A 25,344-nucleotide genomic window follows, 5' to 3' on the forward strand; every position below is an offset into this window, starting at 1 on the left:
CTCACATTGTTCTTTCGTCTCACATTGTTCTTTCGTCTCACCTTGTTCTCTCCCCTCACATTGTTCTCTCCCCTCACATTGTTCTCTCCCCTCACATTGTTCTTTCGTCTCACATTGTTCTTTCGTCTCACCTTGTTCTCTCCCCTCACATTGTTCTCTCCCCTCACATTGTTCTCTCCCCTCACATTGTTCTTTCGTCTCACATTGTTCTTTCGTCTCACATTGTTCTTTCGTCTCACATTGTTCTCTCCCCTCACATTGTTCTCTCCCCTCACATTGTTCTCTCCCCTCACATTGTTCTTTCGTCTCACATTGTTCTTTCGTCTCACATTGTTCTTTCGTCTCACATTGTTCTCTCCCCTCACATTGTTCTCTCCCCTCACATTGTTCTCTCCCCTCACATTGTTCTCTCCCCTCACATTGTTCTTTCGTCTCACATTGTTCTTTCGTCTCACATTGTTCTTTCGTCTCACATTGTTCTCTCCCCTCACATTGTTCTTTCGTCTCACATTGTTCTTTCGTCTCACATTGTTCTTTCGTCTCACCTTGTTCTCTCCCCTCACATTGTTCTCTCCCCTCACATTGTTCTCTCCCCTCACATTGTTCTTTCGTCTCACATTGTTCTTTCTTCTCACATTGTTCTTTCGTCTCACATTGTTCTCTCCCCTCACATTGTTCTCTCCCCTCACATTGTTCTCTCCCCTCACATTGTTCTCTCCCCTCACATTGTTCTTTCGTCTCACGTTGTTCTTTCGTCTCACGTTGTTCTTTCGTCTCACGTTGTTCTTTCGTCTCACGTTGTTCTCTCCCCTCACGTTGTTCTCTCCCCTCACATTGTTCTCTCCCCTCACATTGTTCTCTCCCCTCACATTGTTCTCTCCCCTCACATTGTTCTCTCCCCTCACATTGTTCTCTCCCCTCACATTGTTCTTTCGTCTCACATTGTTCTTTCGTCTCACATTGTTCTTTCGTCTCACATTGTTCTCTCCCCTCACATTGTTCTCTCCCCTCACATTGTTCTCTCCCCTCACATTGTTCTCTCCCCTCACATTGTTCTCTTCCCTCACATTGTTCTTTCGTCTCTTTCATCGTGTCTCATGGGCGTGTTTGTTTTATATTCACGCCCATATTTCATATTGTTTTCCCAATATGATCCTCACCAATCACATGTATTCTATGTTTGATCTTGATATTAAAACGTAACCGGTTACTCTCAAATACTGTAAAAAGTGCAAGATCTGAGTCTGGAGAAGAAGTACCAGGTACCTCTGAACGGTGCAGTACTTTGAGTAAACCCAATGTACCATCGCTGCGGTCTGGAGGAATAAAGTCCTGAGAGTTAGATTGTATTTATTTACGTCCGGCGAGAGCCTCGTGTGTTTTCAACGCGTCCCTCCAATGACACCGAGGGATAAACTCAGAAATGATAAGTCGGATAAAGTGATGACTGCTGTGTTTTAAGCAGAGCTCCTCAGTCCGTCCATCAGATGGTGATGTGGAGCTAGACCTGCTCCTCCTGTGTGCCTCCGGGTCGGATATTTGTGCCCAGATCCTTTATTTTCTGTGACTTCATTTCAGATGTGAGTGGGTGCTGTTGCTCAAAAGAGCTCTTTGTCTCGTAGTGACGCTTCACGGTCTCTGGACATGTGAGACGTCCTGGTTTAAACTGCCTGTCTCCCTGGTCTCTGGTCTCTCTGGTCTCCCTGGTCTCTCAGGTCTCTGGTCTCCCTGGTCTCTGGTCTCTCTGGTCTCTCAGGTCTCTGGTCTCTCTGGTCTCTGGTCTCAGGTCTCTCTGGTGTCGTATGTTGTGCAACACACTGAACAGCTTTTCTTGATCATCTTCTTTCTGCAAATAAAAGCAAGAAGTGTGAACAGGAAGTGACAGGAAGTGAATGATTATAATCTCAGCTTTTTCTGTTGTTAGTCAGCGCTGCAGCTGCACCGCAGCGTGGACCGGCCACTCTGTGGGTGTGTCCATCCTGGAGACACAACCAATGAGGGCGGCATACCTGCTGTGTTGGAGGGTGGGCTGTTGGGCTCACGCTCACCTGGCTCTCGTCACCTGTTGATGGCTCGTCAGTGTCGCAGCTGTGTGTCGTTCACCTGGATCCCTCCACGTCGGAATAACAGAGTAAAGAAGATCTGAGAGGTAAAGACACACGAGGTGTGTGTGTGTGTGTGTGTGTGTGTGTGTGTGTGTGTGTGTGTGTGTGTGTGTGTGTGTGTGTGTGTGTGTGTATATGTGTGTGTGTATATGTGTGTGTGTGTGTGTGTGTGAGAGAGTGTGTGTGTGTGTGTGTATATGTGTGTGTGTGTGTGAGTGTGAGTGAGTGTGTGTGTGAGAGTGTGACCTTTAGTCTCTGAGCGTAGACACAGCTGGAGTACTTTTATTCTACGTGTGTGTGTGTGTGTGTGGTCAGACGTGGAGCTTGTTTTTGTGTTTTCGTGTTTAAAGGCGGCGGTGGAGAGAAACACGTGTCCAAAAGTAGGAAGTGTTTCTTCACTCACATGTTTTATTGCTTACGAGGATCTTTTTATACATTCTACAGAAACAGGAAGTTATTCATGCGTATCAGCAATACTCCTCCTGTCTAACGCTGCTCATGAGAACAGTTTGAACTGTTCGAAAAATGACCGAAAACTTTGAACGACAACACATTTATGACTAAATGAGATATCGGTACAATGACATGAAAATGTTTGTGTGAAATAAATAGTCTTGGTTCAATAATATGCCTCTTAACGTTCATGGTGTGCTGTTGATGTTGAATATGAGGTTGTTTGTTGCATCTTTCTGTGTTTGTGTTGATCGGCTCCTTCCTGCCGGTCGATCACATGTTTGATGGTGACGAGTCACGTGACACCAGCTCAACGTGTCCGGCGGTTGACGCCATGTATCAAAGTATCCATCCGCCCGTCCCCTTCGATTTACACAAAAGAGCCTCGCGTCTGTTTTTGATATGAAGCTGAAGTCAGTTAGCGGTTAGCTTAGCATCAAGACTGGAGGTGATGGCCAATCCCTCAGGGGGTTCCAGTTGAAATCCAGAGTCTCTTCCTGGATGATATCTAAATATCTTCTCATAGATATTAATAGGAAGCTCGATACAGATTCTGCATGGTGGCCCTCAGCTTCTCGCTGGCTGTATTAAAGTCGCTGCAGCTGTTAAAGTGGGCGTGGTTTCATCTTTCCGCTATTTATTTTTGCATTTTTTATAAACTGTGCAGCAGGTGGACCCAGACCTCGGGAGGAAGTTACACTTTGATCTGTTTTTAGTTTTTTTTATCCGTGCAAATCTGTTGTGACTTTCTGGAGTTTCGGGCGCTGTAACGAGAGAATGTATTAATATGTTGCAGAGGTATTCAATTAAAGTTCAGTGAGGTCCAATTGGAGAGAACTTACTCAGCCAAAGGTCCGCAACACCAAATAACGTCTTAACTTGTTCTATGATAAATAAATATATATATATATATATATATATATATATAAATATATATATATATATATATATATATATAAATATATATATATATATATAAATATATATTGAAGTAGCCAACAGCTGTATTAACGTCTGCCCATTTGTTGTACCTTCATATGAGATGTGAGTGGGTGCGTTTGCTCAAAAGAGTCGCTCTTTGTCTCGCAGTGACGCTTCACATTCTCTCAACATGTGAGACATTGTGGTTTCAAACCAGTCTGTCCATTCCTGGTTGAAGACTCTTATCTCTCTGGTGTCTCAGGTCACATTCCTCTTAGAGAACAATGTGAAATAACGTCTCTGGCTGTTGGGTCTCTCTCCCGTGTGTGCAAGTGTCACTGGAGTTGCGACGCTTATAGGAATACACAAAGTACAACGCATATATGAAGTACAACGCATATATGAAGTACAACGCATGTGGTTAGTGCTGTGCCGGTCAAAATAGAAGCGCTCTGTTAGAATTCATGAATCATCAGTTTTAGGTCCGGGTCCGCATAAAGCATCCACATGAACCGGGCCGCGTCCCACCTATTAGTGAGCCCTGATATGTTGGGTTGGGTCACTGTTTCCAGTCTCCACGCTAACCTCAGTGCAGCGGCCGTTTGTCTCAGACAAAAAGCAAAAGCAAACATGAATGAAAGGGCCACTGACGCACCGCGGGTTTGTGCTTCATGCAGACAGACGAGTTCATTGTCCGTTCAGAATTATAAACGAGCGAAGAAATGACAAAGAGAATCCTGTCGCTGCTTCTCCTGCTCTAATAAAAACCTGGTGCATGCTGGTCCTGTACCTGCCTACTCGTGTATATAACATATATATATACATATATATATATATATAATAACTAAATACTAGCATGAAATGTCTCCCACACTCAGCGTCTCCAGGCTCCGGCCTTATTGACCTTCTCATCTAAATCTCAGCAAAGAAGCACATTTCCCCAAAAGTTGATCCGTTCCTCTTTAAAGATGAATCTTTCCCGTTCATCGTCCTGATGAAACACACGGCGTATTATCGGCTGCTTCTTTTCCACGTCTTCTCTAAACTCGCCTGCGGTTCAGTCGGACGCTCCGTCTCCGGCTCCACTTTTCTGTCTCGTCACTCTGGAATGTTATCTGAGGGAAGCTCTGAAAGCTGCGGCCAACGATGCCGCTTCAGCCATCAAAGTCCTCCGTGAAGCAGCATATCTGCAGTGTCATCTGAGACGTGTGTGCGTGTGCGTGTGTGTGTGTGCGTGTGTGTGTGCGGGTGCGTGTGTGTGTGTGCGCGTGCGTGTGTGTGTGTGCGTGCGCGTGCGTGCGTTTCTTCTTGAGCAGTTCGGGTTTCATACGTGGAGACAGAAGCTGCTGTTTGGTGCCCGTCTCCAATAATCGGTTTAAATTTCATTCAAAGCCTCCATGTGGTTTGTTTTGCATTAAAGGTTTCAAATGTTCAGGTTCGTCCGTATTTACTTTTGTCAGGGTGTCGCTGTTTCATTCAGATTCTCTGCTCATCAGAAATAAAAACAGCTTTTAGATTTCTTTTAAACTTTTGTTTTAGTTACATGTTTCTGGACCAGATACATTTTGTAATTACAAATGTTGATCTGCTCATTTGACACCAAAGTATGAGCTGGTTTGACGTCAGTAATGTCCACGACGCTGCTGTGAACAAATATTATATATTTAATGTATTTGGTTGTTAGTTGGTTTCATGCAGCAGGTTCTCGGCCTGTTAGAGCAAAGTTCTGCAGACTGCATGTGCCGCCAGGCTGATATCAATATTTCATAATAAAAAAAGGCATTGTGAAGATGAGGAAGGAGATCTTCTCGTCCAGCTGTATTTACTGTATAAGTAACAGGCTTCACCGAACACACACACACACACACACACACGCACACACACACACACCGGTGTTAAGTCTCCTCTGTATCACTGCTGCCAAATAACGAGCACCTGAGTTCTTGTTCACATGAGTGAAGCGCTGCAGGCCAGACTCTGTAACCTGATGCTCCGTCTTAAACAGAGAGCACAAATGACGCTACAACAATATCTCTTCTGTTGTCGCACATGAATCGTTCCACGAGGTCAACAGGCCGATCGTCTCCCTGATTCATGCTGTTACTCCTCTGAGCGACAGCGGTGAACAATGATGGGTGCCCCCCCCCTCCCCCCCTCTATCTCCCCTCTCAATGATGGGTGCCCCCCCCCTCCCCCCCTCTATCTCCCCTCTCAATGATGGGTGCCCCCCCCCCTCCCCCCCTCTATCTCCCCTCTCAATGATGGGTGCCCCCCCCCTCCCCCCCTCTATCTCCCCTCTCAATGATGGGTGCCCCCCCCCCTCTATCTCCCCTCTCAATGATGGGTGCCCCCCCCCATCCCCCCCTCTATCTCCCCTCTCAATGATGGGTGCCCCCCCCCCCCTCTATCTCCCCTCTCAATGATGGGTGCCCCCCCCCCTCTATCTCCCCTCTCAATGATAGGTGCCCCCCCCTCCCCCCCTCTATCTCCCCTCTCAATGATGGGTGCCCCCCCCCTCCCCCCCTCTATCTCCCCTCTCAATGATGGGTGCCCCCCCCCCCTCTATCTCCCCTCTCAATGATGAGTGCCCCCCCCCCCTCCCCCCCTCTATCTCCCCTCTCAATGATGGCTGCCCCCCCCCTCTATCTCCCCTCTCAATGATGGCTGCCCCCCCCCTCGTTCTGCTCTGATCAGCAGCATAACGGGGAGGAGCTCTCTGCTTTCGGGGCTCCTCCTTCCATCGCCTTCGTTTTCCCCCAAAACACGCACGCTCGTCGTCTCCTCCTTCATGCATGTGTGATCGCAGATCGAAAGGGAGCGAGGATGATGAAGAAGAAGAAGTAACGGAGAGACGGGAGCGGGAGGGGCGGTCTTGTTTTCTTGCGAGCGGAAAAGGCGTCACACACACCGGGTGCAGAGCGCAGCGCGGAAGAGAGGGAGACGCACCGCGGCGAGGGAGAGAGAAAGAGGAGGAGGGAGGAGGCGACAGCGGGTCGTAAACACGACAGAAAAACGGCGAATAGAAACGGCAGAAAGCGGCGATCACACACCCCCCTCCCCGTCCGCCGCCGCCGACCCCTCATCTCTCCATCTCCATCCTCGTCTGCGCCGTTTGGCGCATCCTTTTTGCGCAACGCAAGCAGCGCGGAGGTTTTTTTTCTCTCTTTTTGTTTTTAAAATCTCGTGTGGACGAAGCTGAGCTCGGTCCGTCGGAGGAGGAACCGGAGGACACGGAGAGGAGGAGGCTGAGCCATCACCGACACCGACGGGATCCGCCTGCAGGTCCCGCTCGGGACGATCATCGTTGCAACCGATTCGGTGGATAAAACCGGAACAGAACGGGGGTGGGGGGGTCCGACACTGCGAGATGACTGGAGAGGAGTAACCCGGCTAGAGAGAGAGAGACCCGGGCCCCCGGTTATCACCGAGACTCCAGGCATCACCAGGGCGATGGCAGCGCGGCATCTGCAGCAAAACCCAGCAGACTAGACCCGGACCAGCAGGGCTCTCATCCACCATGAACCTCTGAAAGACATCCGACACAGGCTCAGATGGGTAAGACGAGATGCTCCGCTGTGTTTTATTCCGGGATATGGGGGGGGGGGGGGGGGGGGCAGCAAGGCTTGTGACGTGAAGCCCCCTGCCATTACACATACAGTTCAAGACTGCAATGTAATGGGGGGAGTGTGTGTGTGTGTGTGTGTGTGTGTGTGTGTGTGTGTGTGTGTGTGTGTGTGTGTGTGTGTGTGTGTGTGTGTGTGTGAGAGGTTGATGAAGTTGCTTCTCATGAAATTGGAGATGGTTGAAAGAGTTTGTGCCGTCTCATGATTCTATCCGGTCCGGTGTTGGACGGCGACATGTGAGATTATTATTCTTATGAGAGAGTTTACCAGGAACCATGGATGATTACTGAACAGACACAAGACATGAGGCGGTCACCGAAAGAGACGCCAAACTACCACAAAGAGACGTAAAGGAATAGCAACGAGATACAAAACAACTACAGAGAGACACAAAACAACTACAGAGAAACACAAAACAACTATAGAGAGATACAAAACAACTACAGAGAAACACAAAACAACTACAGAGAGATACAAAACAACTACAGAGAAACACAAAACAACTACAGAGAGATACAAAACAACTACAGAGAGATACAAAACAACTACAGAGAGACACAAAACAACTACAGAGAGATACAAAACAACTACAGAGAAACACAAAACAACTACAGAGAGATACAAAACAACTACCGAGAGATACAAAACAACTACAGAGAGATACAAAACAACTACAGAGAGACACAAAACAACTACAGAGAGATACAAAACAACTACAGAGAGATACAAAACAACTACAGAGAGATACAAAACAACTACAGAGAGACACAAAACAACTACAGAGAGATACAAAACCGCTACAGAGAGATACAAAACAACTACCGAGAGATACAAAACAACTGCAGAGAGATACAAAACAACTACCGAGAGATACAAAACCGCTACAAAGAGACGTAAAGGAATAGCAACGAGATACAAAGAGATACAAAACAACAGAGAAACACAAAACAGCTACAAAGAAATACAAAACCGATGCCAGGGACGCAAAACGGCTACAAAGAGATGTAAAGAAATACAAAACGACTACAGAGAGACAGAAATGACCACAAAGACACAATACAATACCACTTCGATAGATATGACGGGACCAAAAATAGATACAAAACAGAAACTAGGAGATGGAAAGCCTTCACAAAAAGACACAAAACAGCTACAAAGAGACATAAAGCAACAAGATACAAAGAGACACCAACATATCACAAAGAGATACAAAACTACGGTTACATTTCTGTCTCATAATCGCCGAACGAGTCCATGTGCTGGACGGTACAGGACTTAAGGCAGAGCGTGTAACATTAAAAAAGGAAATGGTTCGATTCCCATCTCGATGGCCCGTTTTCGACCCGTTCCGTGGTGTTCAGGAAAGCCCCGCTACACGTCACCTCACATCCGAGTCATCTGAGCCGATGTCTTCAGTGTGCATCTAGTCGAACCCAAATTCCAAAATCCCAGCGCCACCGCGGCTTCGGGGTCGGTATGGATCCGGGGCCCCGGGTGGGTTTGAGTAACGAGGGCGCCGGTGAGCGGATCCCTGACGGCCAGTTGAGGGCAGAGAGCACTACTTTTTGCACTGCTTCTGTTTGTATTGTCCTCGTTGAGCTGAGCTGGACTTGGCAGCTCCCGGCTGTGAATGTGTGAAACAAGTCCTCGCCGGTGAGCGCGCTCAGTGTGGGCCCTCCGGATGGATCAGGTTTTTAAAGATGCAGACGTCCGGTAGAGCTAATTATCAGAGGATCGCTCTGTGTAGGAGACGCACCGCTCTGGATTAGAGTCCAGTTGAACCCAGAGGACTGGCAGCGTGGGTTTTGTTAGTTTTAACTTTGTTTGGACAGAAACGTTGGACTTGTATCTGTACCTGCCAGGCTGTACAGAGAGCAGAGAGGGAAAGAATGTGAGCTGGAAGCAGGAAGTATACACTTCACTGCTCCGGTCCTCTCACTTCACGGCTTCAGAGGGTTCGACGACCGACATCAACAAAGACCACGTCTCATGGGGAGGCTGGCCTTTTCACTCCACAGTGATGATGATGCTGAGAGACAGGGGGCTGGTGGGGGGGGGGTGCTTCTGAGGGTTTTAGACGCCACATCTGGACTGAACACAGCTGTATTACATGCATATGGATGCTGTGAGCAGCAGGGCTCAGGGCAGATAAACCGTGTTTTGTCTCAGACGTCGAGTTAAAACCGTTACCGGCATCAAAACGTCTGGTTGTTACATGTTCGGAGGTCAGAATCGACTCGCGTTCTTCAGAACACGGATCAGGATCACGAGCAGTTCAGGTGTTCCAGTTTAACCAGTGACCGTGTTAACTGGCGACTCAGCCGAATGCGTCCGTGGACGCTCGTAGTGCCTGATGAGTGATGTTTGGTAGATAATTAACACCGATATTTAGAAATGATTGAAGGCTTCTACGTGTGTTCTGTTGGTGTTTCCAACAGCTGCCGTCACTACGAGTCACCAGTTAACACGGTCACTGGTTGAACCGGAGCACCGGCTCTCAGCCTCTGGACTGTTTGTAACGTCCGTTGTAAAACTCCCGTCACGGAGAAACTGAGGCCTCACGTCTTTTTCCAAGTGAAACATGTTGATTTGAGTAAGAAGTGAGAATGTAAGAAAGGACCGTGAAAGCAGGCCTGTTGTGAGACGTCTGACATCCTGCAGCGCGTGAACTCCAGAGAAAATCCAACGTCAATGTACCGCCCAACCATCGGAAGCTCCCTGAGGACCAGTGACGTGCACAGAACACAGAGAGAAACGTGTCCTGGTGTTAGACGCCGTGTTCATGAACTCAGAACAGAGATGATCGTCGGGGGACTTGTAGCTCCTTCATATCTCGCCCACTTTCTGACGTATTCATCGTTTAAAAAGGTCTGCAGGAGGAAGAATGAACATGGAGAGAACAGAGAGAAGGACGGAGGGATGTGATGAGTCTGGACTCCAGAGATCCTCCCGAGCTCCTCAACTGTTCTGTCAGAGTTGATTCAGAACACTCCCGTGTGATTCCTCTCGCTCTCCTTCAGTTTCACTTTCAATCTGCTTCATCGGCCTGACGCGTAAACACGTCTTTAATGCACAAAAAACATGTTGAGAAGAAAAACAGTAAACAAAAGAGAAAGAAGAAGCGATGCCGAGTGTAAAACAAACGAGAAATTACAATCGCTCCATGTGAGGAAACGTGTTTATTCACTTTGTTCTCGTGACTGTGAAGCTCGAATAATGTCGGCTGGATATTAAATATGATAATCCATATGTCATCATATATATATATATATATATATATATATATATATATATATATATATATATATATTCCAGTAGAATCGTATCCTGATGAAACAGTTACGTCTTCTAAATTGATAACAAGCACACGCTAACTCAAATTTATCCGAATAATCTCATCAAGCATGCATGTCTGTGAACGTGTTGCCTCTTTTTATTTATCAAGGGAGAGAAGATGTTGGCCCTCAGCCGGTTAGCTTAGCAGAAGCTACTTCTATAGATCTCGTGTGGAACTCTTGGCTGCATTGTGAACATCACAGCTTCTGTTTTTCTGTGTTTCCCCACGAGGACGAGAGGCAGCGTGGCACCATCAGCTGTGGTCATAACGTTTTAATCAGACGGATGTCTCTGTCCCGGTCACAGGCTCGTTTCTCTCGTCTTTTCGAGCTGACGTCGCCTCGTCCGATGACAACGGAAAGACAAAATGCCTCTAATCTGGTTAACGGACCGCCGGCTGCAGCAGCTTCACACCTTTCACGTTTCTTATTCTTTGTCACGCGCCGGTCTTCCTCCCCTCGCTGCTTCTTCTCACCGCCGAGGAACGAGAGGCTCGCCGGGTAACATCGCAGAGATCAGCAGCCTCTTCCTCTTCCTCTTCATCCTGTCCTTGCTGGCTTTCCCTCCAAAAGACTTGGTGAACTTGGAGATCAGTTGCTGACTGTGACTTCACGTCTTGTAATCAAAGCGCACTGATTTCCTACTGAACGGCCTGAGAGTTTCCTCCTCTTTCTTTGTTAGAAATCAATGTATCTACCAAATGAGGGAAGCTAGCTGAGAATCAGTGACTTTAGTTTGCAAACCTTGGTTTGTTTTAAACAATGTGGCAGAGAGCATTTAAATCAGCCACAAAAACACAACAAAGTCGACTCTTCCTTCATGCTTCAAACACAAGACGTAGGTACGTTTCACCGCATTAATTCAGTCGAACACACAGAAGAACACAAATGCTTTTTAAATCCCCTTTAATTCAAACGTCCCTCCAGAGCACAGACGGTGAAGTCGGAAACATCTCGGTCCAGCAGCTCAAACTACGCGTCTGCTCTCAGGATGCACTTTGTAGCTCGGAGGACTGAGAGCCTCGGCCAGCAGACGCCGTTGAGTCTTAAAACGCTGCAGCAGCGGCATCGTCCTCCAGTAAATGTAAAAGCGCTGATGGATCACAGTTGCCGTCATTCTGGATTCCCTGCATCTCCACGGGGAGCAGCGCTGGCTGCAGAAATTGGAGCTGAACGCTGCGGGAGGCCGAGTTCGTCCCAGCAGCTCGTGTTACTTCCTGTCCGGTCGTGAGCGCTGAGACACGGAGGCGTCACCCCGGTGATCTCGCGTCACCCCGGTGATCTCGCGTCACCCCGGTGATCTCGCGTCACCCCGGTGATCTCGCGTCACCCCGGTGATCTCGCAGTCAATGTGCAACATCACAGAAAAACACGTGGCTGTAGTTCTTTTGTTGATCTCTGTGCATCATTACCTCTTCAGTGGATGGAGCACTAAAGAGGCCTGCAGGGACACAGAGCATCAGGGACACAGAGCATCAGGGACACAGAGCATCAGGGACACAGAACATCAGGGACACAGAGCATCAGGGACACAGAGCATCAGGGACACACTCTCTTCCTGGAGAGACAATCTGACACACAGTCAAACGTCTCGTTCCTTCTTGACCGCTCTCGCTCTCGCTCATATATATATGCAGTGTAATTCTTTTCACTTGACTCTTCCAGTAGAGTTATCCACCTCTGTTCCTCTCCGCCGACACACTTCATACACACACACACACATTGTACACACATCTTCATCATAACACCCCCCCCCCCTCTCCCCCCTCTCGGCCCACGCATGCTGCAGATCCTGTGTTGTGTTTAAAGACCGGGGGAAGAAACTACAACGCAGGATCTGAAACTTGGGCTCTGGAGGTTCAGAGCTCTCATTAGCCGGTCGGAGGGCGTTTGATGGCTCCGACCCCCCCGTCACTAACCCGCTGTCACCACGGCGGGCTGCAGAGATATAAATATCGTCCCAGAGCTCGGCACATGAAAGGCCGCGCCGTGCTACTTTGACTGCGGAGCTCACGTGGTGCTGCAGACGGTGAACACGGAGATGATGAGACTCGCCGTCCTGGACGAGCTGTGAAGCGGATTGTGACGCCACGTTGAGCCTCTGGAGCTATTCGCAGCGTGTCCTCTTTTATTTGATCTCTGAATTAAGATTAAACAGCAAATACAATGCTGGATTTATTTTAGAGGATCGTCTCTTTGAGGGGTCCGGTTCGACCGGCTGGTCTCCTCCAGCGTTCGTAGTTATGTGTAAAACAAGATGACTGCGCTGTGATTCGTGGACATGAAGTCATTTCATATCTTATGCACGTTATCATGAACGAGGACGTATAAAAGATACAGAAGCAAACGCAGTTTGTTCCTCGTGTGATAGACATGTAACGTAATGTTTCATCACGCCACTTCTGTATTTATTTTAACCCAAACCGAACGAAGACAAACTGTTTATAAAAAACGCAAATTCAATTTCTTTGATAATTTATTTTACAAATATTGGCAAAGAATGGAATCTATATTTCCAACATGTTTCCAAGTGTCACCAAAAAATAGGAGTTTACGTGCTATAAATATTGAACGACTTACTTACTTACTTACTTCAAGCCTCCTCTCCTCCTCTCTCCTCTCTCCTCTCCTCTCTCCTATTCTCTCTCCTCTCCTCTCTGTGTTCACTTCCTGTAGTTCAGTCAAAGTTTCTCTAGTTTCTTGTCACATGACTGTTGGTCTCAGGTGAATCATGACTTCATAGTTTCTCTGAAGTGTTTTTTGTGGTGTGGTTTTGCTGATTGTTGAAGGAGAAAGGTGCTGGCGGGTTGTGGGGTTCAGCTCGTTTAGAAGCGATTCCTTCGTTGTCTGATCGCTGCTAGCTGTTGAGCTGCTCGTGCTTCTTACAGCAGCATTCATCGTCTTCTGCTCTCACCGTGACTTTGCCCATCTGCCGGTCTGTAAAGATCACTATCGCCGCCATTTCAGAGAAAACCGTTTAACCAGGATCTCGTAAAGACACGGAGACGGTGGACTTTGTTGGTTGAGATGTTGCAACAGCAGCGTGGTCCTCAGTGCAGTTAGTCCCACTCAGTGTCTCACACACTCGGGGTGTGTGAGACACTATTGTGATAATGAAGTCTGGATTTCTGCTCAGGCGGGTCAGACCGAGTGCTGCTGCATGTGTCGGTGGATGACGCGCACTCGCTGCTGCTGTTTGGAGGAGGACGCTCCCCTCGTCTGAGGCTACGCCCACACCTCTACCTGTCCGTTTTAAAACGCACGTCTTCAGCTACGTTCACGGTCAGCGTCCAAACTACTCCGGAGTTTAGAGAGTCCGTAAGACGGAGACATTTGAAAAACGCCACCGACGGCGTTTTTATGTATCTCGCAGTGTGGACGGGCAGAAAGGATGACGTCCACGACTTGATTGTGTCTCATCAGTTGTGACGGTGACGGTGAGACACAATCAAGTGTCCTTCTCTGATTCATCAACAGCAGCCTTGATTATCAATCGACTATCAGGTTAATTCAACGTAGATAACAGATTACAGGCGTCGCTGACCTCTTCGCTAGCAGCTGTTCATAATTCTACTGCTGCCGACGTGCCGAGGGAGCAGCTGCTCATTTGAAGTCACAGTTTGAGGACTTTCCTTTTCTCGTTAACGCTTATTTTGTTCTGCACAACTATTGTGAAGCAGCAGGACGGACTTCAGCCTCCAGCAGAGCTACGAGAACAACGCCGCCGCCGAGGGAACGAGCCAGAGACGCGACATCGCTTCACCCACAACGTAGTCAAACTTTGATGTGTAAGTGATCATTTGAGAGAGAGAGAGAGAGAGAGAGAGAGCGAGAGCGAGAGCGAGAGCGAGAGAGAGAGAGAGAGAGAGAGAGAACACTAAGTTTGAAAAATAATACTCTGTTCTACTTCCTGTTTACTCCGGCACCAGCATGTCCTGATAGTATAGTCGTGTGATATTCGTTTTCAGGCGTGGACGGAGAGTTTAGCTTTTAAAAAATAAGGCAGTGTCTCCCTCTGTGACCCCCCCGACACACACACACACACACACACACACTGTGTCGACAGCCAAGCCGCCTTCACCAGCAGGCAGAAATAGAAGTCTGCCTCTCTGATTTCCCCTGCGCTCTCTTTCCCCTCCCCCTCTCTCGGTCACCTCAGTGTCACCTTACAGTCGTGTCCCCGCCGTGGAGACCTCGGGACACCCAGCTGGCAGGGACAGAAAGGGGCCCGACCTGTGCTCGACCCAGCATGTGTTTATTGAGGCTTCGCTGTCGGGCCGTACCACTGCCTCACAATGTATGGGGGGGGTTGTGTGCCTCGTGCCTGGGTTCAAAGACGGATACGTAGATCTCTCTTTGAGTGTTTAGTCTGTGTGTTTGCAGCGTTCAACAGTTGAAGTATCGAGGGTCGTGTTAAATACAGTTCTATATTTTACTCGATGTTATATTTTACGTTTGCACAATACTCATTTTGAATGAACAGAGCCTGAACGCATCACAAAGTAACGCAATACAACCCCCGTTAGCGTTAGCTGTTAGCGCCGTTATTTAGCCAAGCAGGACTCTGCTGCTAACGGCTAACGTTCACTAGCGCTCCTCCTGCTGATTTAAACACACATTTGTTGTTCATTTTGTGGCATTAGCAGAGAAAGACAATATAGGCTGCACAATAATGTTGAACCACAGGTGTGTAGTACCAGTTAGCACGTGTGCAGTGGCGCTCGGGTAGCGAGTGACACGTGTTGTTCCTGTGTTGCGTAAACGAGATATTGGATCGATGCATAGATTTGCCGACGCTGACCGATGAGATGACGACCTCGGTAACACGATCTGTCCTCGTGCTGCAAATCCAATACTTCAAGTTGGTTGAAAGGAAACGCAGAGAATCATCTGCAAATGGCGTTTAAGGCAGATCTGATGATGCTTTTAAGTGAATTTACAGTCGGAACTAGAAAAGAGGAGACGGCGGGAGGTCAGTGTGACATTACAGCGGCTACTACGATCCCCTGAGCCGGTGACATCTTCTGTGTCGTTGTTGTTTTTAAACATGCAGCCGTTGTTGGCTTGAAGGTCGTCTCCATGCAACACACACTCGCGGCAGAAACACTGGTGTTTTATTGCCTCCTGCGAGCCTGCAGCGTGTAAAGTGACTCTGAGAAAGTGGCTCAAAATAGCAGCGCAGCACTAAACGCAGACGGCTCGTCACATCCAGCTCGGTGTTCAGGAGGAGAAAGAGGAAAGCACCGGCGTATGTCAGAGCTGGAGGACGCAGGGAGGGACTGAGGGAGAATGTTGTCATTTTAACCAGCATTAAAGTCTCAGCATTCAGGCACTCGAGCATGTTGCTAGAGACAGAAGAAGAAGAAGAAGGTTGTGATTCATTCAACAACAAAACAAAAGCAGCTCGTCGATTCGGCGGTCTTATTAATATGATAATGACGCACGGCCGTCGGGTTAACTGGTCTTCTCCGATACCGACGTCATTAAGGAGTCTGTCACCGGTAGTGCGAGGGAGGTGAGACGGGAACAAAGGGGGGAGGGGGAGGGGGAGGGGGGGCGCCAACTGTTTGTCTCCAGACGGACGGAGAGAACGAGAGGAAGAGGAGAGACATTTTCATCTGGATTATCCCGCAGCAGAGAATCTCATCTGGGAAAGTGGCCCAGAGCTTACTGAACACACACACACACACACACACACACACAACCTTGTACTTCTATCCGTGTGAGGACACTCATAGACATAGTGCATTCCCTACCCTCTAACCTGAACCGTAAAACCAGGTCTGAACCCTCAAACAGGCCTTTGGAGGGCTGTCCCAAAGTGAGGACCGGCCAAAATGTCCTCGCTTTCTCCTTGGTCCTCACAAAGATAGCTGTACGTGGGGACACACACACACACACTGCCTCAGGAGGCTGCAGTAACTGGAAAAGCTCGGCTTCACCTCAGTTTGCCCAGGAAAGCCCCTCTTTTAGGCATCCAACTACACCCTGGTCCCTCCAGACAAACCCAGCTGTGTGTGTGTGTGTGTGTGTGTGTGTGAGTGTGAGTGTGTGTGTGTGTGTGTGTTCTCTCCTCGGTGGATCTCGGTGGAGTTCCTCCCTCTTGATTACGCTGTTTATTACAGGAAAGCCTCGATGGCGGCGGCGGTGCTTTTGTATTCTGCTGCCGTTCGTCCACACGGAGACTTCAGGCCAGATGCATGAACTCTGTGGTTCAAGGGTCGAGACGAACACAATGTGTACGGACAAAGACATTGTCAACAACTTCTTTGTTTGGCAAAAAACACCAAACATTTGCTCATACCGGCTTCACAGATGTGAGGATGTTCTTTTATGTTTCTGTACATTGAATTCTGTACATTGAATAGTTTCAGGGTCTGGACTGTTGGTTGCATGAGACCGAAAGGTTCTCTCGGGGTCCGGGACCTTGTGGCAGGCATTTTTCACATACTGTTGGGGAAGTTTATTTTTGGCCTTTATTGGACAGTGTAGAACGCTGACAGGAAACGATGGCAGAGAGAGTGAGAGAGGGCGTGTCCAGCCGGACTGGAAGCAGGTATGCAAACGAGGGCTTAAGACCAGAGTCCACGGGACAATCACAGGCCGACAAATGAATGTGTCTCAGCCTGTCAAATATGGCCGTTTGTTATCTCAGATCTGAACAGAAAAGCGTAGGAGTGGTTCTGTTTTTACAACAGAATATCTCACACAGCGGTATGTGGGCACACCCAGCATGCTCATAAAAACATGTCTTCAGCAGCACCCTGCTTATTACCAGTCAACGCTATCCTTACGTGACATCACACAATGCCAGCGCCCGTCGTTCTCAGAAAACAACAGAACTGGGAAATCCCGGTGTGGCAACATTTAGCCTTCAACGTGAGTTCTGTGAACGACAAAGGAAGTAGAGTTTGTAGGATCCGCTGCACGGCAGGACGCGATCAGAGGCATCGTCGGTAGATGGAAAGATCCGGTGGCTTTCTGCAGGTGAGCAAACGCACTTTCTGTCATCGGGAAGCAGTTCGTTCCACGCTGACCGGAGGAATAAGTTGTTGTTGCTACATTCTAAAACAGGCACCGTGGCGATACTCGCAATGAATAACGCAATATGTAGATGTCCGACCAACATTTTTAGTTTGTTATGCACGTAATATTGAATCAAGGACGAATGAATACTGCTGAATCACACACCGGGCGGATGAGGGGAGACTTCTCTTTGTGGGTTCTTCGGTACCTGCTGGGGTTCTTCGGTACCTGCTGGGGTTCTTCAGTACCTGCTGGGGTTCTTCGGTACCTCCTGGGGTCCTTCGGTACCTGCTGGGGTCCTTCGGTACCTGCTGGGGTTCTTCGGTACCTGCTGGGGTCCTTCGGTACCTGCTGGGGTTCTTCGGTACCTGCTGGGGTCCTTCGGTACCTGCTGGGGTCTTTCGGTACCTGCTGGGGTCCTTCGGTACCTGCTGGGGTTCTTCGGTACCTGCTGGGGTTCTTCGGTACCTGCTGGGGTCTTTCGGTACCTGCTGGGGTCCTTCGGTACCTGCTGGGGTCCTTCGGTACCTGCTGGGGTCCTTCGGTACCTGCTGGGGTTCTTTGGTACCTGCTGGGGTTCTTTGGTACCTGCTGGGGTTCTTTGGTACCTGCTGGGGTCCTTCGGTACCTGCTGGGGTCCTTTGGTACCTGCTGGGGTCCTTCGGTACCTGCTGGGGTTCTTCGGTACCTGCTGGGGTTCTTCGGTACCTGCTGGGGTCTTTCGGTACCTGCTGGGGTCCTTCGGTACCTGCTGGGGTCCTTCGGTACCTGCTGGGGTCCTTCGGTACCTGCTGGGGTTCTTTGGTACCTGCTGGGGTCCTTCGGTACCTGCTGGGGTTCTTCGGTACCTGCTGGGGTCCTTCGGTACCTGCTGTCCCCATGTGAGGGTCAGAGGATGTGGACGGAGTCCTCGGAGGAGGATTTGTGATTTTGGGCAACACAACAATATATTGAATTGAATTTGAGCCCAAACAATGATCTTCTTCGAGCCCTAACTAAGTATTTCACCATCTTTCATTACAGCTGACAAAGTAGTTGTGTTTAATAAACCTGACTGAGCTTCCTGTAAGAGGTGAACTTTTATTTTGAAACGATTCAATCACATCACTTCTGTTTGTTCACAATGCAGCTGCAACAACAACACAGACGGATGTTTAAAGAGATCCTCTTCTGACATCCAACTATCTGTTTGTCTTTTCTTTACTGGATCTCAGTCACAATCTGTGCATCCGTTGATCTTCACGCTCCACGTGACCAACCTGTAGAGCCGTCGCTGGGAGAGACGGAGGTCACGCTGCACGTTCTGCACCATCGCGCAGCCAAAAACGTTTGTTCAGAGGAGACACGACGCACGAGACGAGTCTGCGTCAAACTCAGAACAGCTGTGTGTGTGTGTGTGTGTGTGTGTGTGTGTGTGCGTGTGCGTGTGCGTGTGTGTGTGTGCTGGTGGTTTGTAAATATTATCACATTTGGATGATTATTTAGTTTACATGTATTTGTATTCATTTTCTTTGTATTCCAGAGCTTTCAGTCACACTTCATGGTCTTCTCACTGGAACACAGGAACCACGTTCTGGTTCTAGGATTTCCTAAAAAACAAGAATACACAAGCGCCAAAATCATTCGTTCATTTGAATGTTGATCCAAAGCGCAGCACGCACCGTCCAGAGGAGGTCAATACCGCACAGAGCTCACAGCAGGAGACGGATACGTGGTTATGGATATAACCAGGGGGGTTATAGGGGGGGGGGTAGAGAGCTGAATGGGTGTGACTGAGCCGTGCATGCTATTATCTAGGAGGGACGGAGTGTAACAAAAGGTGACAGATCAGGTGTGTTGGAGACATTTTGTCTTGTTTCTGTAGCCTCTAGGTCACACACACGCACACACTGAAGGTGCGTGTGAGGCACCAGGTCCGTCTCACACGCCTCGTGTGCACGTCGTCAGCGGCCGTTGAGGATCGTCTTCGACATGAATACGGCCGACGGTCGTATTTAAGGCGCGATTACGAGCTCGACGCGACTTCAGTCTGTGAATGTTGGATCGCGTGGAACTGAAGTTGGTTATTGTTTGCGAGTGTTGCAGTAGATCTGCGTTGACCTCCTCAGCCGACGTTAGCGGCTCAGCCTTGAACCGGACGGTTGGCTCGTTGGGCCTCTTGAACTCGCTCGTGCTCTCAGTCGAGTGTGCAGCAGACTCGACTTTAACCACGCGGTCCGTCACAGGCCAGCAGCTGGGAAAGAAACCGCCGCCGGTGTGGTCGGCTCTTATCTGTACGACGGTCCTTGAACACATCGTGTGTCAAACGCTTCCGTCAGAAAGAGCAGAAGATTCATGTTTATAGTTCATCAGAAAAACATTTTATTCTTCATAACGTCCTCTAATAAAGCCTTCACTTTAACCTGGTTGTGTAAAACATTAAAGTGAGAAACTATGACGTCATGATCGATTCACCTGAGACAGTCATGTGACTACAATGCAGCGAGGGACTCCTTTTCTTTCACTTGTAACTTGTGAGCACTTTGAGAAATGTTGGATATTTAGACTCCATCGTTTTCTAATTTCTGTAAAAGAAATGATCAAAGAAATGTAACTTCTCTCATGATTGATGTCCTCATAACGGTGTCGTTCTGGTTCTCTACTTGTACTCACGATGGTTGTGTTTCATCGAGACTTCACAGAGAGAAGCAGCCCTGAGCGGCTCGGGGTTCAGAGGGTTAACCTCTTCACATGAAGAGCCTAACGTGTCCATGCGTCGCGCTGTCACGGGGGATTACAGCGCGATAACGTGTCATTAGCGTGTGAAACGATGCGTCGGCATCCATCCCGGGGGAAGCGATGGGCTCCTGTGTGAGCTCAACGTGCAGCTTTCACACAGAACGCTGAGTTTACGTGAGAAAGGGCCGTCGTCACTGTGACCCACGCTGACACCGACACCGGTGTCACATCAACGGACTGACCATCCAGAGACGCTTCACTGTGTGTGTGTGTGTGTGTGTGTGTGTGTGTGTGTGTGTGTGTGTGTGTGTGTGTGTGTGTGTGTGTGTGTGTGTGTGTGTGTGTGTGTGTGTGTGTGTGTGTGTGTGTGTGCGTTAGACTGTGATGCAGCACTATTCTGGCTGCAGAGTTGAATGGGCTTCATTGTGTTCCAACAACACTATCTTGGAGACAGAGTGGCGAGCCAATGCGCACTCACACACACACACACACACACACACACACACACACAATGAGCAGCACTGTACTTTCATCAACAGCGGTCTTGTTCTCTAAGAAGCGTTTTACAGGTGAAGACACGACTTTTTTTCTTTTTTTTTGCCGGATCAGACAAAGAGTGCAAACTTTAGCTTCACACGAAGCACAAAGTGCACGTTACCTCAATGATGATCATGCAGTGAAATGAATGAACCCTCATAACCTCCTGCTGTTGAACTATGACGTCATCTCCAGCAGACCGTCTGCTGAGATGTGTTCTTCTGTTGATGAAACTCAACGTACATCGGCCACGTTGCTCAATGGAGACCAGCGGCTCCTTTAATACATATCTTACATGTTTTATAGGACGGAAAAGGGTGAAAACATTATTTGTATGCAGATTTGTAAGTCTTGCTCTGGATATGATCGTAGCGCTAGCGCTGTCGCCTCCCGGCAGGAGGGGCCGGGGTTCGATTCCCGGGCCGGACGGCCCTTCTGACTGGAGTTTGCATGTTCTCCCCGTGTCAGCGCGGGTTCCCTCCGGGGTTCTCCGTCTTCCTGCCGACGGTCCAAAGACGTGCAGGTCCGGAGGGTTGACGGCTCCGGGCTGCTGGTGGGTGTGATGCGTGTCAGCTGTGGCAGGCTGCCCGCTGCGTGGGTCGTTGTGAAGCATTCGAGGTTACACAGTGAGTGAAAACATCAAGAGGCCAGCACTTAACACCCTTCTGTCTCCTGCTGAATGTTGCTGTTGCAGCCATCTTGTGAACACAAAGCTCAGCTTGTTCCCGTTTAGTTCCAAGTGCAAACCAGAAGCTCTCGTCTGACGACTGTGAGCAGAAGAGACTGCTGAGTGTTTCTGAGGACGAAGAACACACACGCGCACACACTCTATGTTGGCTGTTTGTTGTGTACACACATGCTGTTAGATCTGCCTTCACACACACACACACACACACACACACACACACACACACACGCGCGCTCTGACACTTCTATATCTGGTTCCTCTCGTTCTGCACGGTGCAATCAGTGGAAGTGACGCGCAGTAAAAACACGGCAGGAATACCCATCAGGCAGCGGGAGATGAAAGCCCGAGGACAGGTAGAAGTGTTAATAACCCCCCCCCACACACACACACACACACACACACACACACGCATCATTGTTCACTGCTTTGGTGGTCGTTGTTTCTAGATCTGAGGATCTGAGATGAGACTTCCTCCTGAGGAAGAAATCGTTTTGTCGACGAAAAACCTAAAGGAAGGAACGGTCAGAAGAAAACCCAAAGACTTTTCATATCTGCATTCTGAATACACTCACTGCTGTGGGAAGCGATCAGGATTCATTCAGGGACAGGTAGTCACAGGTCACAGGTGTTTACTGCTCTGATTGGCAACGATGAGAACATAACGCGCACGTTTTTGGTTTCAGTCGTTCTTTATGCTTTTTTTTACGCTGAATGAATTATTTCTGAGAAACTCATGAGCAAAGTCCAAAAACCCACAAAGAAGAAAAAAGTATCCCATGATCACCAGAGGCCATGAGATTATATTTGGAACGTCTCGCTGAAATGCAGAAGTCTGCGGGATTGGAACCATCAGCTGCTTCAGTAGGACTGTTTTTAGGTGCCTTGCTCGGGGGCACTCGGTCCTGTGTTGCAGAGGTTGTGCTCATCATTTTCTCATTGCGTCTCAGACTGACCGTCACAGCGCTGTTTCGTTGGGTTCGATCGTGATGGAAGGGGTTAAAAGAAGGTTCTACGTTTGTACAATTGGGTTTTGCTTTCATTTGAACATTGTAGTGAAGCTGTGATTGTTGCGATGTGTGAACCAGAAGCTGTTGGTTTATATAACAGCTGACTGTATCTGTGGTCCGGAGATGTCACGAGAATCAATTTGTTTTTCAGTGGTTGATGCCAACGTTCTCAAAAACACGGCGTTCGTGTTTTTCCGAGCAGGAAGTGTGTTCACGGCCCAACGTTCCCGCTCGGCTCTCGTGGAGCTTTCCTCTGACCTCCCGCCTCGTCAGTGAGTCTCCGACTGGCCTGAGACGGACTCGCTGTTTCGGGGACATAATGCAGCATTTATTCAGGACAAGAGGCTGTTTGTGCTCCTCAATGGTCCTCTTCATCTGCTGGAGCGTACAGCTGCTGTGTTTGTGTTCGCATTGTCTCGCGGTCTACCCGGAGGGACTGCGTCACGTCTTCTGCTTTCATTGAGGAATCTGTTGTTCTGGTTTTCGGTTCAAGACTTTCTTTTGTCCTCTGACGGGAAACTTAATTCACGGCAAGTTGACGACACAATGCGGCCTCGCACGTCGACATATACCCGACCGACGTTCCCGACGGCGGCAGACCGACCTCGTCACCTTTGCTTCTGTAATTACCCTCATTAAGGAAATCCACCTTCTTCCCCTTCCTCGTCTTCACCACGACGCCTTTAAGGTCAGAGGAGTCTTGTGTTTACGTCTGTGCTGCCGGGGAGCCGAGGCTGTTTTACAGTCGGATGATTGAAACGGAAGCGATCCAGGAAATGAAGTTCATTCTGCTCCCAATCTGTCCACTGCACAGCGGTACATGTGCTGCAGACAGTTGTGGTGTCGACGGTGCAGAGACCATCGAGGCGGACGTTGTGATCTTTAAACGTCTGGAAAAGCCGAGAGATTCCTTCTTGAATTCTGGATTCCTGTTCAAACTGTACGTCACTGTGTTCAGACAGAAAAGACATTTTCCCAGAAGCTCAACTCTTCTTTCATTTTTAGATGAAGTTCCCAACAGCTGACGTTTCCTCTCTTCCATCTTTAACTTTACTGTTTTCATGGGAAATGTTAAAGCAGCGTTCTGTCCTTTGAAGCATCGACATCATAACGATCACCTTCACCTCCATCCGTCTCTGTTACTGCGTCTCAAGGCATCGTATCCTCATAAAGCGCTCCGCATGATATCCAACAAAACGTTTTTTTGTTTGTTTTATCGATAGAAGTTCAGCATCACGTGACAGTTTACGCTACAAATCAAATTGGGGGCATTATGTTTTGTAGGCTCAGCTGAGAATGCTGGGTGAGACCTGCCTTCTGGAATCTGCCATCGTTGACAGTGGAACTCTTTTCAGACAACACTGAGCTATACGTCTGTGTTCTACAACACAACACACTCCGACAACACCGCCGCTCCTCTCGCACGTGACAACAAATGGAAAACAAAAAGGCTTTTATTTCGCCGCCGGCCAAATAAAACCCTTTCCATAATTATTTCCATAATGTTGTCAGACTCTGAGCCGGTCAGTGGCAGGAACAAGCAACTTTTAGTGGACGTACATTGACGGTGAGGAGTTGCCTCAACAATCAAAACTATTTCAGAAACTGTTGTCCCCCGACCGGAGAAAATAGAGCCCGAGAAACACCAGAGTTACCCTTTAAGTGTCTGGAACGGAAGACGCCTGTGAGTCGTTGGAGTTCCTCGGCAGCTGTGAAGCACAGTGTCGAGTGTTGGACTTGCTTCTCAAAGAACGCCGGTCCGTCGTGAAAGCAGGTCCCCGGGACTCGTGCAGAAACTCTCGGTTCATTAAAGACGCGCTGAGTCTTCGGTCCCAGCTGCACATCTGTATGCAAAACAGGCAACCGGCGCTCTGAGCCTCGCCGTCACAAGAGGAAGGCTTGACACCACTAACAGGCCCTGTGTGTGTGTGTGTGTGTGTGTGTGTGTGTGTGTGTGTGTGTGTGTGTGTGTGTGTGTGTGTGTGTGTGTGTGTGTGTGTGTGTGTGTGTGTGTGTGTGTGTGTGTGTGTGTGTGTGTGTGTGTGTGTGTGTGTGTGTGTGTGTGTGGCTGATTGAATGAGATGAAGAGGAGCGGACAGATGTTGCTGAATTTACAGGAACTGAATGAGACCCCGCTGCCGCTCGATGGGAGTTGTGCAGCGGCGTGCGATGCCGTGTTCCCGTAGCGTGTTTGTCTTTGTGTGTTTCCTTAATCTGTTGCTGCTGTCGATCAATAGCAGCAGCCAAAAGGTGCTGCAACCGTGAACTCGCTGTCCACACGGGTCAATGAGTGTCCTCCTCACGTTGGCCTCCAGAGAGACGGGAGGAGCAGCTCACTGGCTGCTTGTTCTATTTTCTTGAGAGAGGGAAATAAATCCCTTATTGGTCTCGGTGTCCGTCGGGTTTGGTGTCCATGTGACTTCATTTAGCTCAACAACCAGGTAGCGGCCAGATCGGTATTTCTTTAATTGGTCAAATCGGGTCAACGCACTCGTTCCCTCGGTGTCTGTTCTCACTCTGTGCTCTGCTGGAAGCTGAAGTCTGTCCTGCTGGAGAGCGTTGATGCTTTTGCTCCTTTGGTTTCTGTGTGTCAAGTTCACGACTGAACTTCAAATCATCATTGCGTGTCGCCGTGTTAATACAAACAATGTGCTGCAGCTCGTATCACAGCCTCCAGCTCACAACGCATACCTGTCGCGCTCGCGCCGTCGCTGATTTCTCATTCAAATAACGGAAGAACGCCTCGCAGCGCTCTGAGCGCTCGGCTCTGCAGCGGTGGCAGCTTCAATGTCAGCAAACTTCATTTTAAAAGAAGATGGAGACGGAGAGAAAACAGGCTGCAGGAGAAGAATGAGGTGTCAGCGAGGGGGATTGAACAGTGTGTGTGTGTGTGTGGGGGGGGGGTGTATTTGTGTGGGCAGATCAGCAGGA

At 48.8% G+C, this 25,344-nt stretch overlaps 1 protein-coding gene across 3 annotated transcripts in view; it reads left to right on the forward strand.

Moving 5' to 3' along the window:
- Nucleotides 1-2,029: 2,029 nt before the first annotated feature.
- The window catches only part of mgat3b (beta-1,4-mannosyl-glycoprotein 4-beta-N-acetylglucosaminyltransferase b), a 39,518-nt gene continuing 16,203 nt past the window's right edge, over nucleotides 2,030-25,344 (forward strand). Inside the window, exon 1 of one of the 3 annotated variants that reach the window (XM_079279159.1) lies at nucleotides 2,030-2,149. Coding sequence is in view for 1 of the 3 variants with exons in the window: in XM_079279157.1 (XP_079135283.1) it covers nucleotides 15,867-15,952 (86 nt within the window). In the remaining 2 variants the exon portion in view is untranslated. Of the gene's footprint in view, nucleotides 2,150-6,318; nucleotides 7,035-15,861; nucleotides 15,953-25,344 lie in introns of those variants that run through there. The other 2 variants (XM_079279158.1, XM_079279157.1) reach the window with 2 other exon arrangements.

Source organism: Melanostigma gelatinosum, assembly GCF_949748355.1.
Source record: "Melanostigma gelatinosum genome assembly, chromosome: 11".
Classification (NCBI taxonomy): domain Eukaryota; kingdom Metazoa; phylum Chordata; class Actinopteri; order Perciformes; family Zoarcidae; genus Melanostigma; species Melanostigma gelatinosum.